The following is a 16,872-nucleotide window of genomic DNA, read 5'->3' as shown; positions in this document are numbered from 1 at the left end:
ATTTTTTTAAAATGGCTCCCAAGTGGTGCAGTGGTCTGGAGTTGGGATATAAGCAAGTATGTTACATTATTTGGAATGAATTTTTTTTTTAAATACAGATACAAATAGCAGGTACACTAATTTCTGGTTTAGAATGTTTGCGAAAAAGGTTCACTTTTCATTGGGTTGAGACTAGAGGAGTTAATTACAACTCAGATCCCATGACACACAACAAAAAGTTATGTGAGTGGGAGGTTTCTTCTTCAGATATGAAGTGATGCATTTCATTCATTTATCCTTAGTCACTGCCTGGACAGGATCACAGTAGTTTAAATTTGGCTATTAGTTTTGTTTATATTTTGGGACACAGCCAGATACAAACAAACATAATACCTACATGACAGTAATTTTAATAGTCCTGCACACATCTCTGTTAAAAAAAAAAAAAAAAAAAAAGATTTAAAAAAAAAAAAGGAGTTTACCCACTGTTTACCCACTTCCACATGCACTTTGGTCACAACTTCACTTTGATCAAAACTCCAAATTCCAGTGATGCTACAGGCATCTGTGTCTGGGAATCCATGAGAGAATAGCCATGCTCATTCAGAGCAGCACTAGCCAATTTCCAGTGTGTTTTAACATATACACTCACCTTCTACTTTAATAAGAGTGTACCACCTGTACACCTGCTCATTCATGCAGTTATCCAATCAGTCAATCACGTGGCGGCAGCACAATACATAAACTCATGCAGATTCAGGTCAATAGCTGCAGTTAATGTTCACATCAAACATCAGAATGGGGAGTGGGGAAAAAAACGTAATCTTTGTGACTTTAACCATGCTGTGGTTGTTGGTGCCGGATGAGCTGGTTTGAGTATTTCAGAATCTGCTGATTGTCTGGGATTTTCACACATAACAGTCTCTACAGAATAGTGCAAAAAAATCAAAAAGTATTTAGTGAGTGACATTTCTGTGGGTGGAAAAGCCTGGTTGATAAGAGAGCTCAGAGGACAATGACCAGACTGGTCTGAGCTGGCAGGAAGTCTATAGTAACTAAAATAAGCACTCTTTACAGCTTTGGTGAGCAGAAAAGCATCTCAGAATGCACAACACCTCAAACCTTGAGGTGGATGGGCCACAACAGCAGAAGACTACGTCAGGCCACACTCCTGTCAGCGAAGAACAGAAATATGAGGTTAACATCGGCACAGACTCACCCAAACTGAACAGTTGCTGCAGATTGATTATATATATATATATATATATATATATATATATATATATATATATATATTTATATATATATATATATATATTTATATTTTAAATCACCTGGTCTTTTTGAGTCTTCAACTGTATAGTTTGGGTGAGTGACTCTGAAGGCATTTCCACCACAGAACTGTCTCCGATTCCATATTTTTTGTTTTTTGCACCATTCTGTATAAACTCTAGAGACTGCTGTTTGAAAATCCCAGAAGATCAGCAGTTTCTGAAATACTCAAACCAGCCCATCTGGTACAAACAACCATTCCACAGTTAGTCACAGAGATCACAATATTTCCCAATTCTGATGCTAGATGTGAGCATTAACTGAAGTTCTTGGCCTGCATCTGCATGATTTTATGCATCGTGCTGCTGCAACATAATTGGCTGATTAGATAACTGCGTAAATGAGCAGGTGTGCAGGTATTCCTATTAAAGTGGACAGTGAGTGTATATACAGAATAGGAACGTTAGTGCTCCCAATCAAGCATGCTCAGCTACCGTGTAACCACTAGCTTCTCAGAACTCGGAGGAATCCCATTGACTTCACCCTTTCAGACTGGTAACTCTTATGCAGTAGGAATGCTATTTGGTGGGATTTGGCAGAAACTAAATCATAAGAAAATGGAGCAAAACATTAATTATTGCCACATGAATAGAATATGGTCCCTGAGGTTTGCTAGTCATTTCCTATCCTACACAGTTTTCCCTGGGAACTGAGATTTCTTTGCAGAGAGGAGAACTGGTGGTGTCAGACTGACAGACAGAGAGAAAATAGTGCAGTCATAGTTCTGTGAGAATTCTTAATTGTCATGGACAAACTTCATTCTTTGAGCCTATATTGTCTATGTTAATTTACCTGGATTCAGTCAATTTTCACTGTGGGATTGAAACCATCCAAACAGATCCAAATACTGCATCGCTGAAGTATAAAGACAGAAATTTTTAAACAAAAACCCACCTCATTGTGGCTCTGTGCTTATTTCTCAGAGATGATTATTAAAATTGTATTTGAAATACATTCTGAAAATGGGAATGCTGATCTCATAATCATGAGTGGCTCTCGGTTGCTGCATGTGATTTTTTTTTTGACCGAAAACTAAGAAGCCAAGCCTAGAATTTCTTTTGAAATTTCAAAACAGACAAAACGCTGTGCTTCAAGCTTACCTGGTCTAAAACATACATATACTCTACATGAGACAGAGAAGGGGAACTCGAAAGGATGGTCTTTACACAAAAAGTATACCAGTATTTCACTGTCTAATATACTAACCAGTATTTCCAAGCATTTTCATATGGTGGTAATGAAACTTCTAATGAAACTAATGAAACTAAAAACATCACCAAAATGAAGATAATAAAATATATATATATATATATATATATATATATATATATATATATATATATATATATATATATATATATATATATATATATGTGTTATATGCTAAAGCATTTACAAATGTATTTATATGAGAATATGATAACTAAATATTGCTTAAAACATATTATGAATATTATGAATATACACTACCAGATAAAAGATTGGACTCACCTGCTAGAATAGAAGGGTTTAGCTTCATTAAAGAAATATTCTCTAATTTAATGTCATAAAAAGTGTTTTAAAAAAAAAAAAAAAGAGTATTCCTGAACCTTTGTATGCTCTTATCTTCTCAAATAGCTTCATGATGGAGCTTCACCAAGAAGACTCTTCTCAGCTAGGCCGAGCTATATATATATATATATATATATATATATATATATATATATATATATATATATATATATATACATACACACACACACACACACACACACACACAGATGCATTTTTAAAAAATGGAATATCGTGGAAAAGTAAATTTTTTTCCCGTAATTTAATTCAAAAAGTGGAACTTTCAAATATTCTAGATTATTACATTACATTACACATAAAGTGAAATATTTTAAGCCTTTTTTTGTTTTAATCTTGATGATTACGGCTTACATCTCATGGAAATCAAAAATCCAGTATCTCAAAATATTAGAATAAAGAATTTATAATACAGAAATGTCGACCTGAGACATATGGAATACATTTCACATACAGTATTTATGGTTTAATTGACAGTAAAAAGCACTGTCTAAGAGTTTTTACTCGTATAATGGTCAGATATTGTTAACTAAATGACATGGTGTTTTGCAGTACACAGCACTGAATTTCTGTCATGTAATGGGGTGTTATGTCTGTGACATGTTTGTAGCCAATGCAGAAGTGAGCACAAACATGCTTCATGTTTTGTCTGCTTTACGTCATGTGTTTGATGCTATCCTATTCATGCTGTGTCTGGCGCTAATGGTAGCCAGCTGGCCGACTGGAAGCCCAACACTGGAGAAGGAGAGAGATCCCATCTGCTGTCATCAAGGCTCACTCCATTTTACAGGCCTTGAGAGACTGCCTCTGCCTCCGTCAAATCCACCCACTCACCGTCATGGACCAATCAGCTGTGAGCAAGAGGGTGGACATTCAGCAATCTACAGCACACTAGATAAAAAATATTGCTGTGTAGTCATATCCTTTCCCGGGATAAAAACAGAGTGATTCAGCTGTTTTTTGGTGGTCAGGTTTTTTACTGTTATGATTTTGGTCAGGTTTTAGACATGGCTGCATTTCATCATTGAGGATTTTCCTCCAGAATATTGTCCTTTAGAGATTCTTCATATGTATCATCTGTAGCAGTATTTGTTAGAATGGGTAAAAAAAAAAAAAAAAAATATGCAAAAACGCTTGGAGAATACTAATAGAAGCCTAAAGAAATTTCACAGCATAGTTTCACTATGTAAAGTATAATCAGATAGTAAAATCACCTTCACTCTTAAGCAACTAAGAAGCAGTGTGAAACTGCTGAGATGGTACGTCACAGTACATAAAGCACAAATGTAACAGGAAAAATAATCAACAAGAAATAACCAGTTTATAATGTTTACAAAAAGGTTTTGATGAAATGATAATGATATGTTAAAAACTGTGGTGTAAAAGTGCCTACTTCAGATCAGTGTATTTCACTCACAATCAATTTATTTGACGTGTACGTGTGTGCGTGTGTGCATGTGGAATGGGGGGAGGGAGTGGTCTGTAGCCCCAGCCTGACTTAAATGCGCTGCAGCATCCAGCAGGTTCTGTCTCTCTGCACCCAGTCCTGGATTGCCTGCTCTCGCTCGCTTTCCCCCTCTCTCTCTCTTTCTCTCACATGCTAAATACACCAATCTCTACGTCAAAGGTGGCTCAGTGTGTTTCTGTTTGAGCACAGAATCGCCCCATAATCCTCTCTCTGTCTTTCTCTCTCTCCCTCTCTCTCTCTCTCCCCCCATCTGTACTGCTCTATTTACTCACAAACACACACACATTACCACAGAGAGCTGTCCCTACTTTTTGTCTCTCTGCTCCATCTCAGCCTCCATACACAGCATCCAGGATGGATGTACTAATGAAGGGATTTTCCATGGCCAAAGAGGGAATGGTGGCTGCCGCAGAGAAGACTAAAGCTGGCGTCGAAGAAGCAGCTCTCAAGACCAAAGAGGGCGTCATGTATGTAGGTGAGTGCTGGTGAGGGATAGAAAGCGGAGCAGTGCTGGATTGTCTATCTGCTGCAGGTGCAGTATTATAATGTGTCCTGATGTAGTGTACCACACTGCAGCGCTGTGATACAGTGGTGATGATCTGCTTGTTATTTAAAAGAACCCAAGCAGAGGACTCAGATGTGGTCTCTGCTCTGTGGGGTTAAAGGGCATGTGAACAATGACTTCATTCTGTAATGTGAATGTGTATGATAGGGATCTCATGGGGATGCTAAATATGATAATGCAGTTTTATTTGCTGCATGTCTCAGTAGGTTGGAGGAAATTAGAATGGCAGATGAGCTATGGTACCGCAGAGCCAGTGCAAGGGAGAAGAAAAGGACAAGCGGGCTTTAGATGCAACCAGATGGAACGAATTGAAGATCAGATTTAATGCCAAAAGGAAAAATTAATACAAATGATACAATTATAGGTAGCAAATTAGGCTCCTGATTTGTGACTTGTGATGCAAAAATGTGCTAAATATTTTCATAGGGTAAAAAATCTGCAGCATTCGTAATTGTAGGACAGTTTTTAACCTTAATATTCCCATAATATTGCATATTATCTAACTGGGAATGTTGCATGATAACATTTGTTAACTGGGACTTTGTAGAATGCGGTGTGTCAAATCCATTTATACAAAGATAGAAAGTTGTGAGACTGTGATATGCTTTTTTAAAAAAATGTATTATTATTATTTTATTCTGTGCAGCATCTAGCACTATACCTGTCTGTGGATAACTAAAGATCACCCTAGCACTGCTGCAGTCATCCCCCCTCCTCTTTTGTGTCTCCTCCCTACCCAATGTGTGCATGCGTGTGTATGTGTGTGTGTGTGTGTGTGTGTGTGCGTGCGTGCATGCATGCCTCTGCGGCAGGGTTTGCTAGCCTGCTTGAGCTCAGTAGCTTCACCGCCACTAAAAGAGAGACGGAAACAGGAATGAGAGATGCAGTGTGGTGTATGACAGGCATGCAGCTCCAGCTGTGTCCACATGTTCATTAGACCAGCAACGTAATCCAATAGAAAAAAATGCAAAGAACGTCTTTGCTACACCTTCACTGTGGCCTTAGCGCATGTTGAAAAAGTCAATAAACAGTATTAGGGGATTGTCGCCTGTACCTAAGCAACAGGAAGCATTATATACCCAATAGTTTAATTCCAGGATATGATATTTACATACTCCTAAGTTTAATGCTTTTAAACCTTTAACTGATAATGATTTATTGCTCATTTATACCTCTTCTGTGATGAAATGAACTAATCCAATTAAATCAGTCATGCTTACCAGCCTGCATCAGCGTTAATGTCCAATCGCTGCAGTAAAGGACTGCGTGTTCTGTTTCCGGACTGCACCACTCCTCTCGCCAAGGTCATTTCTCCTGTATTTATAATCTTATGCTATATAATCGAACAATATATGGAAAACAGTATACTGACTCATCACAACAAAATTTGTGTAGATATTATTTGCAGGTCCCGAGGTTCCAGCTTTAGTTCTGTATGATGTAGGATAGGAACGAGACCACACGTCTGGGAAGTACCTAATGGATAAAATGTAGTTCTGTAGCTCTGCAGAAAATGCCTCCATTTGATTCATTCCAAGGACGAGTCAGAACAGGACAACATGATTTTCACTGATATGGCCCAATATACATGGCGTAATATTTTAATAACTCTCTGGGGCCCAAACCATTTAAGGTGTGTTACTACCTTCATATTTGTTGCTCACATTCCTCTGTGTTTTAACATATTCCACTTATCTGTTGATTTTGTCTTCTCTGAGACACTCTAGAGTTAAATCTTTTTTTGTTTAGTTAAAAAAAAAAAAAGACAAGGATGTGCTTATGTGTGACACTAATATACGTTTGAATCAGTCCTATTACTTGGTGGCTAACAAGCGATGACATGGTAAAGTGATATGTTTTAGTTAGATTTCTATAGAAGCTTAAAAGGTTAGTCTTGTTTTAACGTTCCAGGAATCCAGTGCTTTTCACAATATCTCACCATGACTAACTTTTTATAATGGTTAAATGGAAACATTCCTGTGGCAGGGTTAAAAAAGCAGTAAAATAAACACGGTGCCCCATTTGATGCTAAGGCGTATGGGAAACCAAAAAGAACTTGCTCATGCTTCTGAGGAAATGCAGGCTAGGACAGTGTGATGCAGTTTTCAGGGATAACAGGAATAGAAACTGCAGAAGGTGCAGACGTTCAGACGCTTGTCATACAGGCCTGATCAGGCAGACAGAACCACATGGCTCCTACTAAGCACTAAGTGTGCTTACATATATATATATATATATATATATATATATATATATATATATATATATATATATATATATATATATATATATAGAGAGAGAGAGAGAGAGAGAGAGAGAGAGAGAGAGACAGAGAGAGAGATGCCATCACATTTGGATGTGAGGGAAAACAAAAACAGATGCTTCTGTCTTGAAACACATGCTTCTTAAAGGTCACAGGTTCTTCCCATTACAGCTGATTATACTTGAACAAATAATGTGATTAGATAAATAGCTTACTGACATTATTATTGGTATTTTCCATGAATCTGGATCCTTGAGGTAGATTTCTTTCTTCTCTCTTTCTCTCTCTCTCTCTCTCTCTCTCTCTCTCTCTCTATCTCTCTCTCTCTCTCTCTCTTTCTCTCTCTCTCACTCACTCTTGCACTCACTCTCTCTTGCCATCCATCTCCATCTTTCCTCCTCCCCTCTCCTCACAACCATATTCTCAGCCTCCCTAGAGCCTGTTATATAACTGCCATTTAATCAGCAGGGATGCATCTGAAAGCAGGCCTGTGGACAGTCACGTAAACAGGCAGAATGCTTTTTCAGCCATCAGTAGCAAACAAATATGTGGGTTTTTTGATTGTAACACATCACTCTATCAGAAACATTTATTTTTATATTTTAGAGGTGTGATTTCTTTACCTTTCTTTTACTAATCCTTTATTTATTTATTTACAAGAACATTTAACATGCAGTATTTATGTCTATATATATTAATTAGGCTGTGCAAAAGTCCTAGGTGCATGCAAAGAAATGCAAAGATGCCTTCATAAATAATGAAATGATATGTTTCTGACAAACCTAGTAGTAGTCTCAGGTACAATTTGTGCAGTTTTATGAAGAAATTAGCTGGTAAGTTTTACTGAGCATCTTGGAGAATCTGCCACGGTTATCTGGAGACTTTGACTGTCGCATTTGGTTCATAGTTTGCATCCATTGTGTATTTTTGTCTGAAAAGTGGTCTCTTATATTTAATTTTGTGCTGGAAAACTAATGTGTTTGTACTGACTCGATAATGTAAAAGTCATAAATATGTTTGTATGTTGAAGTTTCAAAAAATATTGCTTGGTCTTTTTCCAATCTTCAACTGTCCAGTTTGGGTGAGTCTGTGCCCACTGTAGCCTCACATTCCTGTTCATGACTGACATGGTGACCCAATGTGGTATTCTGCTGTCGTAGCCCATCTTCCTCAATGTTCAACATGCATTCTGAGATGCTTATCTGTTCAACATCGTCACAAAGATTACTTATTTGGTCTACCATAGCCTTCACGTTAGCTCAAACCAGTCTGACCATTCTCCTCTGACCTCGCTTATCAACAAGAATGATCTGCCTGCAGAACTGCTACTAATTATATGGTTTTGTTGTTTTTCATGCCATTTTATGTAAACACTAGAGGCTGTTGTGCTTGAAAGTCTCAGGGATCAGCATTTTACACTTAATCCAGCCCGTCTAGTACCAACAACCATGCCATGGTCAAAGTCACTGAGATTAAATTTTTTTCTCCATTCTGATCTCCATTAACTGAAGCTCTTGACCTCTATCTACATGGTTTTATGTACTGTGCTACTGCAAAATGATTGGCTGATTCTATAATTACATGAATAAGCAGGCATGCAGATGTTTCAGATAAAGTGGTGTTCAAGATGAGTGTAATTATATTACTTGGTCTGAACAAAACTTGAGGCAGTAATTGTTGTCTTTTGTGTCACAGGTAATAAGACAAAGGAGGGTGTTGTATCAGGTGTCAACACAGGTAAGAGTAACAATAAGTGTAGTAGGTTAACTGTGTGAAATATCTGTCGTAGGATAATGAATAAACAAACTTTCGTCTCTCTGTACCTGCACCAGTGACACAGAGGACTACAGAGCAGGCAAACATAGTTGGCGATGCAGCAGTGGCGAATGCTAATGATTTGGGACAGAAGACTGTGGAGGGAGTGGAGAACGTGGCCGCATCAACCGGCTTGGTGAATCCAGTAAGTGCATGTCAATCTGAACCAAGCAGCTTTCCTTCTCAGTTCCAGCAGATGACACACTTTCCCCAAAATGAGTTCTATTTCCTGCTTGAACTGCAGTGTTTTGTTTAAGGAGCAGTTCATAATGTTTAGAGCCCTCTGCTGTCTTTAATGTGAATTGCAATTTCAATGAAACCACCAATAAGCCTTCCTCTTCCTCCCACTAGACCCCACCCCATCGGTTAAAACTAGCCTATGTATGCCTTGTTAGTTTCTGATTTGTTAGAAGCTGAGCAACCCTATTCTGTATAGGGGTAGAGCTCAGGGTTGGAAAAAAAATGTCAAAAGAAGCTAGAAATGAGGAAACTTTTATTTTTTTCTGTTAAATTATGCCTCTGAAATGATATAATTATTATAAGTCTAGAAACACCTTTATACAATGCAAACGGTACCTTTAAAACAAGGCTGCTTATTTTAAAGTACATACTAGATATATCTTCTATACAATTCTGAAGATGTTTTGCTATTCATGTCTATTCATCAAAATCATATGAGGCACGATTTTAAGATTATCATACAAGTTGCTTTATCTTAGTACTACTATACATGTCAAAATGACATAGATGAGCAGTTTAGTAAGTAGAAGTAAGTATTTACTATCCTAGAGTGTAACTCGAACCCATTTTTATAGACTTACAATGTGCATCAGTAAGTGCCAAGCAGGAAATAAAACACTTAATCCAGTTTTCTAAAACTGGTCCAGTGGGGTGTTTCTCTTCTGGTGTGTTTTTAAAAATGTTGTGCGATTAACCCTTTCTGTCTGTCTTTATGTCCATGCTGATAACAGGATGAACCTGTATATGAGGTGCCAATTTTATGGGTTTGGGAGGGGACGCATAACTGTATGGTTACTGAATGCATAGCATGTATGCTAACATAGAGGATGAAGCAGAATGCAGGAATGTCAGCGCTAATGTATATCATACAGATAATAACCCTATGCTTATAATATTTCTCATCATACTGATGTATGCATGTCTTACTGTCTAGAGCAAATTCATGCTATCTCTATTTTTGTATATATGCAGACGCAGCCTTGAGGCTGGTGTATAACAAAATCTTACATTGTGTTGAATTTTAGTTTCTAACAGTGCTTTAATCCATCACTACTATTACACCCAGTAACTAGAAATCCTACTAACACTACACAGGTTGTGTTTTCTACCTACATATAGATCAATGTGCAATTTTTTTTTTTTTTTTTTTTTTTTTAGTGTTTATCACACAACTTTTTTCCACTGAATTAATTCTATCTTCATTACTAAGATGCAAGGACGCTTGAATCCAGAAATAACATTTTATCTGCTAATCTGCCAGATAAGATTGCTTACTGCTCCCAATAACACACTGTCTAATCTGCACAAAGCCACATAACAATAGAATAAACACAGAAAATAAATCACTCTATATGTTTTGTTCCTTTTACATACACTCAGGAATGTTGGTTTAAAAAAAGAGACCTTTAAGTAACACTTTTTATAACATTGGAAGACAGATAACAAGCATCTGATTTAAACAACATTTATCTATTTATTAATGCACAAATAAGTGCACGACAACCGATATGAATTAACACCTTAATTAACATATTTATTGTAGTTGATTGGAATCATGTATAAAAAAAATAGTTAGTTCTGATCTTTACACCCAAAAACTTGGGTTTTAATTGATCATAAATGTAATTTTTTAATCATTTATGTGGACTTTTATTTTATGGTCATTCATGTGGAGTTTTAGTTATGGATGGAACAAACATTAGGTAATGCAGGTATATTAGGTTAACATACAGCAAATTAATCAATTAATACCAAAGATGGAACTAGGTTAAAAACAAGCAAACATCATTTTAGTGAATAGTGGATGCATGAATACTTGCTTCAGTAAATGCCTTGATTTTCTCTAATAGATTCATAATGCATGCCTGCACTGAATTGAGCAGACAGTGAGATACGTTGAAATACAGTTCTGGACATTGGCACGAAAGACTGTTTCTTTCTGTGACAATCTGGACTGTTTTAACTAGTTCCCCCTCCTAACTTTGACTTTTTTTTTTTTTCTTTTTTTTTTTACTTTTTATCACTTTCAGATATATAGTACATTAACGTCTTAAACTTTGAGTTTTATTAGAAAATAAGTGTCGTGTGTCAGTTATAAGAATGTAGACACTCTGATTGTGATGCACCCACCAGAGGCAATAAAATATGCTTGTGATTTTTAAAATGATGAATAACATTAAAATTTGCTGTGGTGGGACCTAACCAAGCTGAAATATTCCAAAACATCTTAATGTAATCATTCTGTACTTTTCCAACCAAGATGGTGGGTGAAAACCACTCTGTAAATAGGTACAACAGAGTGCAAGACAAATTTTTATTTATTTATTTATTTATTTTCTTTGCAGATTTCCACAGTAGTTTGATGACAGGCGGAAATATTTCAGACACATACAGGAACATACATGCGGAAAATGCATCGATAAACTCAAATACATTAGAAAAATCAGTGCTCTAGAGATGATGTGTTTTTTGTGTGACCAACTCTCCAGCAGGTCTGACAGGCTTTTAATTTTTCTGTTAAATGATGGTGATGTAGGCCATCCTGCAAAATGCTGAGCAAGTAGTATAATACATAAGGCATTGAAAAGGGGTTAGATTGACAGTGTGAGATTTAAGAGAATGGAAAATGGGCGTCTGGATCCATTTTCCTGGATCAGTGACTCAGCAGAACTGTATAGCTGCACCGCAGAGACAGAGCAAGAGTGGGGGTGTAAATTAGATAAATTGTAGGGACATTTAGCTTGCCCCCAAATCTCTTGCTGCAAAACAAACCCTCATTTATTCATCTATAACCACTTTATCCTGGCTGCAGTTGCATATCCAGAACCTCTCCCCAGGTTTGAGGTAGGAATACTTGTATAAGATGCTAATCCACCTTAGGGCACCATACACACACAATTTACACACTCATTCACACACAGGGGCAATTTAGTGTAGCCAATCCACCTATATGTAGGTTTTTGGGATAGGAAAGGAAACTGGAAAACTCAGAGGAATTGAGAACATACACAGAACTCAACACACACACACAGTAATCCAAGCCCAGGACCCTGGAGCTCTGAGGAGGCAATGCTACCCACTGTCCCAGCATGCCATAAAATTTTGAATCATAAGGTTTCTCTTTGGTTACTGGAGTTAAGGTTAAGGTTATAGGTTTAGGTGTAGAATAGCATTAATAAGCTGTGGAAGGTCCTCACAAGGATAGTCAGACAAACGTGTGTGTATCTGTTTGTGTCCTCAGGCAGACTTCTCCCAGGGCGGGATGGAGGGTGGAGACGGTGGCCAGGTAAATTCCACAAGTACAGTTGAACATTATCTAACACCCACACATAGTATGATGCTAATAAAAATCTTTTTTATCTCTTTCAAACAGGGATATTAGGCCTGGAGTCAGAAACAACGCCCTTTCCATTCTCAGACACGCAACCCGTCAGATTCCTCCCTCCTGTCCTCTCATCCCAGCAACACTTCCCACACCTCTGAGATTTCTTTTTGTGACAGTATGGAAAACCAGAACAGAACATGTCTTTCCTGGGCTCCCGTTTGCTCTGTATAATGCTCTCGTTCCCTCAAAGCTCCAGTGTTGGTGTCGTCATGCTGTTTTCCTGGTGTTGTCACCCTGAATCCAGTTACAGATTTCATACACAAGCAATGTTGCGTTAAATGGCAAATATGAAGAGGAGATCATGCTTGGCTATGTGTAGTTGTGTGAAAATTATTGTGGTGCGTTTTGACTCCCAAAAAATGTGATTTAACCTTCATCTAGGCCTTCATCTAAATGAACAAACATCACAATTGACAGTCTCATATCTTTCTTACAAGCAGTTGAAACAAATAAGGTCAGTGATGTGAACCTGTAGGAGAATGATCACATGTGAGTGAAAGATGGGTGATGTTTTGCAAGACATTTTCAAGACCTCCATTAGAGCATGTAATAATCATTGTTGCGTCCTTGTAATTCATGAGCGCAGTCATATTTGGAGTTGTTTTGTCTTTAAGTTGCTGTGTGAGGTGTGTACACTCAGATACATTACATTCCTTTAGCTCAGACTGAGTGACAGATTCGGTGTGTGCTTGATCACTAATAGCAGATTTATTGTATAGAGAATTCTATAAAGAAATAAAGGGATATTTATCCACATTTCAATACAACGCTATTTTGATTAGTCTTTATGTAGCACTGGCAGACTTGTATCTATTCCTTCGCTTGTCTTTGTACATTTGTGAAAAGGCAGAAATCGAGATGTGAGTATTGATATTTATTTAAAAGAAGCAGTGTGTGTCTGAAAAAAAAATGATGCGAGCTGGAGGGAAAATAGAAAACAAAAAAAAACAACAACAAAAAAACATCTCATTCGGTTAAATTTTTATTTTCCTGCAGCGCATGTTGTGAATTCGGTGTGTCAGCATAGCAGAGATTTCTAATGCCTGTGACGTGAAGCAATAGTTCTACCACTGCAGAGTTTGTCAGTGGTTTGTTCTGTAGCATTTTGCAGTGATGATGTTTTAGCACTGTGTTTTATTAACTGAATGCCAAGATGTGTCGATATTTGATGATATTTGATTTATCAATCTCTGTTTATTCCCTCTCCAACTGAAATCCCTCAGACAGTGTGTCCCAGCTCAGTCTATGTACGCTTATGTTGGCTTTTAGCAGGGAAAATGTTTCGAATATCGCCGTGTGTTCTTTGTTTGAAGCCACTGGAACCTGAAGACTGCATGTTGCCTTATCAGCAATCTAATCATCACACATGTGCAAACAAATTCTGATGTTTTTCCTCACACTCATTTCCTAAAATTACACAAAATCACACACAGACCCACATGTACACACACACACAGACACACACACACACACACACACACACACACACACACACACACACACACACACACACACACACACACACACACACACACACACACACACACACACACACACACACACACAGACTGTACACTCACTTTCCAACCTGATTAAGTTGGCATCAAAGCAGAAAAGCTGATTTTATAGAGAGTATAAATGAAATTAAAAACTGAAATAAAGTTTTGTTGAAATCTATTTACGTCTGTTAAATGTTTTTAACATTTAACCCTTTCTCGCAGTACACTGGCGTTCCATTTCACCAGTGGAAGGGAAATCGATTTATTGGACATTTTCGTTCAGTATAAACAAATGAATTATTTTATCGCCGCAAGTCTGTTACAAGATTCATCAGGACACCTTTGGGTTTCTGTGTGTAGAGTATCATGACTCTGTGTTTAGCTGCTGGTGAGCAATGCACACCTCTCCACAATAATACTGGTACAAAGATAAAACAGACACAACTAAAGCTTTTTTTTGATAGTAAAACACTGTATATAACTGCCACAATAAAATGATAAGTTTTAAACCTTATAGGCTAGGTAAAAAAAAGAAATAGTTACGAAAAATGTCAAATACCTAAAGCCCTGAATGTCTACTTTCATATGAGCCATGAAGCACTACTTTGGAGTGTGACATCACTAATAAATTCAATGCTGAACACGAGCACTCCAAAACAGGAGCAAATGCCTTTTTTTCTCTTTTTTTTTTTGCCTCTGATGGTGCAGAAGCTGGCCCACTTGAGTTAATACTAATGTACTTAAAATGCACCTGAGTTTCAAAGGTGAGCAAATATTTCACGTGCACAGTATATGACCTGCCCTATTACATACATATTTAAATCAGGACAAGTTAATTTTTCATGTAATACAATCCAAAATAATTACATTTTAATTGAATTCTTTTTAGAAAAACTAGAGAAGTCGAAGTTCCATGGGTGGAAAATACTTCATTGCTATTCTTAGGTATTATTTTGCTGTATTTATACTTTATTTGAGTATTATCAAAATTGAATGCTTGTACTCTTAAATAATTTACATTTCCAATAAAAAAAACAACTTCTAGTCAAGTTTATTCATGTAGAGAAAACTATCAAGAATTGTGCCAATTCGTCACCAAGATCTGTGATCTTCTCATGCTACACAATGGAGTTAATGCTAGGGCTATCCGTGTGTGTTTCAATACGAAAAAACCACCAACATGCGGAAACATGAGGATGAAGGCCTTACCTCAATAAAATGGTTCCATATGCTAAAGTTAGCAAAGACTGATTTAAAATGACGCCAACTTTGCCTTTCACTGAGATAAGTTTGACTAATTTGCTAACGTTAACTCTCTATATTTATATTTGTTTGACTGTTTTCTTTGCTAATGTCAGGTTAGACTAGCATCAATTCCAGTAGCTGAGAACTTAGCTAGGCTACACGTCACATTCTAGTTAATGGTAAATATAGGTTATTTACAAGATATTTTACTTCTGTTGAATGCATTACCAAACAACATAGCATTAGTCATGCAGAGTTTTAGATATGTAAATAAAAGTTACTTCACATAAAAACATAACATTATCTTAAAAGTACTCTTTCACGAGTATATTTTTCACTGAATACTTCCACTTTTGACTACAATTTTGACACATTATCTACACTTTCACTTAAGTACTATTTCTCAACACTTTTTTCAAATAAATAATCAAAGACACTGTAAATGTCAGGTAGCAATTGCAGAAAGATGTTTATTAGGAAACCAGAAACCTGAAATATGATATAATCAATATCTCAACATGGAAAATATGGTTTGGTAAGTCAGGCTAGAATATACTGAGCATTACTTTGCAATTAACTGACTGTCCAAGGTCTGTATATATAGGGTAATGCATAATGGAAACCAGACGGAGAAGGGTCTGTCTGCATCCTGCACGACTACAAACCATGCTCATTACAAGGAACACATACTAGCAAATCTCACTACGCTCACTCGAAGATACGCGCATGAATTTTGTCAATTTCCTTAACCCTAACCGTACTTGTTGTGGACGTAGCTTGTAAGGGGTGTGGTTTGTAATCCTGCACTTCACCAGGTGAGTGCAATCAGTAATCAGGTGAACGGGAACGTGATAGTCATCTTTTGCGGGCCACATGTTTGTAGGCCACAAGGTGTTCTGCGAATCAGAGTTTGATGCCGATTCTGCCGCTAACATGACAGTACATTAGTTTTTGTCTAATAACATTAAAAGTGAAAGCTGGAAAACATGGAAATCAAGAGACAGAAAATAAGAATAAATCAGTAATGTCTACTGCAAATACGTGAATAAAATGTGACTGCTAATTAATTACTAATTAATGTCTGTTCATTATTACATACCAAGCCATGTATTAAGCATGTATTAAGATGTCCTATTAAATCTTATCTTCACGTAATCTCCAGCTGTCCAAGTCTCTTGCAAAGAAGTTAACTACAACTTGAAATTCATATTTTAGGCACAGCAAAAAGTACTATGATTACCTTGATAAAGTAGCCACTGGCTATCTATACACTATGTATAATATTTTCCTCCTGTCTTGTTTCCTCCAGTTGCAATGTGCAGCAGAATCACACAGTGTAAGAGCTGAATCTAAACCTAAAAACTCACATATATCAGAAGTTTTGTTATTACATTTTTAGTTGAAACAATGTGGAAGCAGTTTTCTGTTGGTTTGAAACAGACTACAGTAGAATAGTCTTCTGTTAGCAATCAGTGAAGCTGTTTTATAACCTGGTAGTGCAGGATCTTTAAA

At 37.0% G+C, this 16,872-nt stretch overlaps 1 protein-coding gene and 1 long non-coding RNA gene across 3 annotated transcripts; one reads left to right on the top strand and one right to left on the bottom strand.

The window, feature by feature from the left end:
- Positions 1–3,123: 3,123 nt before the first annotated feature.
- LOC128634592 (uncharacterized) lies at positions 3,124–6,524 on the bottom strand. Its single transcript, XR_008397768.1, has 2 exons — positions 6,134–6,524; positions 3,124–3,731 (listed from the first exon to the last, which is right to left on the bottom strand). It is a non-coding gene; the product is annotated as an uncharacterized LOC128634592 (long non-coding RNA).
- sncgb (synuclein, gamma b (breast cancer-specific protein 1)) lies at positions 4,371–14,293 on the top strand. Of its 2 annotated transcripts, XM_017483665.3 has the most exons (6): positions 4,371–4,823; positions 8,872–8,913; positions 9,009–9,136; positions 9,963–9,980; positions 12,473–12,517; positions 12,605–14,293. In XM_017483665.3, the coding sequence occupies exons 1-6, from the start codon at positions 4,703–4,705 to the stop codon at positions 12,611–12,613; spliced, it is 363 nt and encodes a 120-aa protein (XP_017339154.1). In that variant the 5' UTR covers positions 4,371–4,702; the 3' UTR covers positions 12,614–14,293. The 2 variants fall into 2 exon arrangements, with proteins under 2 accessions (XP_017339154.1, XP_017339155.1); XM_017483666.3 differs by lacking the exon at positions 9,963–9,980 and having other exon boundaries at positions 4,379–4,823.
- The last annotated feature ends 2,579 nt before the right edge of the window (positions 14,294–16,872 follow it).

Source organism: Ictalurus punctatus, chromosome 13, assembly GCF_001660625.3.
Source record: "Ictalurus punctatus breed USDA103 chromosome 13, Coco_2.0, whole genome shotgun sequence".
Lineage (NCBI taxonomy): Eukaryota > Metazoa > Chordata > Actinopteri > Siluriformes > Ictaluridae > Ictalurus > Ictalurus punctatus.
The sequence above is the reverse complement of the archived record's forward strand: the minus strand, read 5'-3'. Positions and strand labels throughout refer to the sequence as shown.

What these genes read in the sequence shown, in the direction of transcription:
- sncgb (XM_017483665.3), top strand. Translation starts at nt 4,703, where the DNA reads ATGGATGTACTAATGAAGGGATTTTCCATGGCCAAAGAGGGAATGGTG. An exon ending in AGAGGGCGTCATGTATGTAG is followed by an intron (nt 4,824 to 8,871) that starts GTGAGTGCTGGT and finishes TTTGTGTCACAG; the next exon opens with GTAATAAGACAAAGGAGGGT. An exon ending in TGTATCAGGTGTCAACACAG is followed by an intron (nt 8,914 to 9,008) that starts GTAAGAGTAACA and finishes TACCTGCACCAG; the next exon opens with TGACACAGAGGACTACAGAG.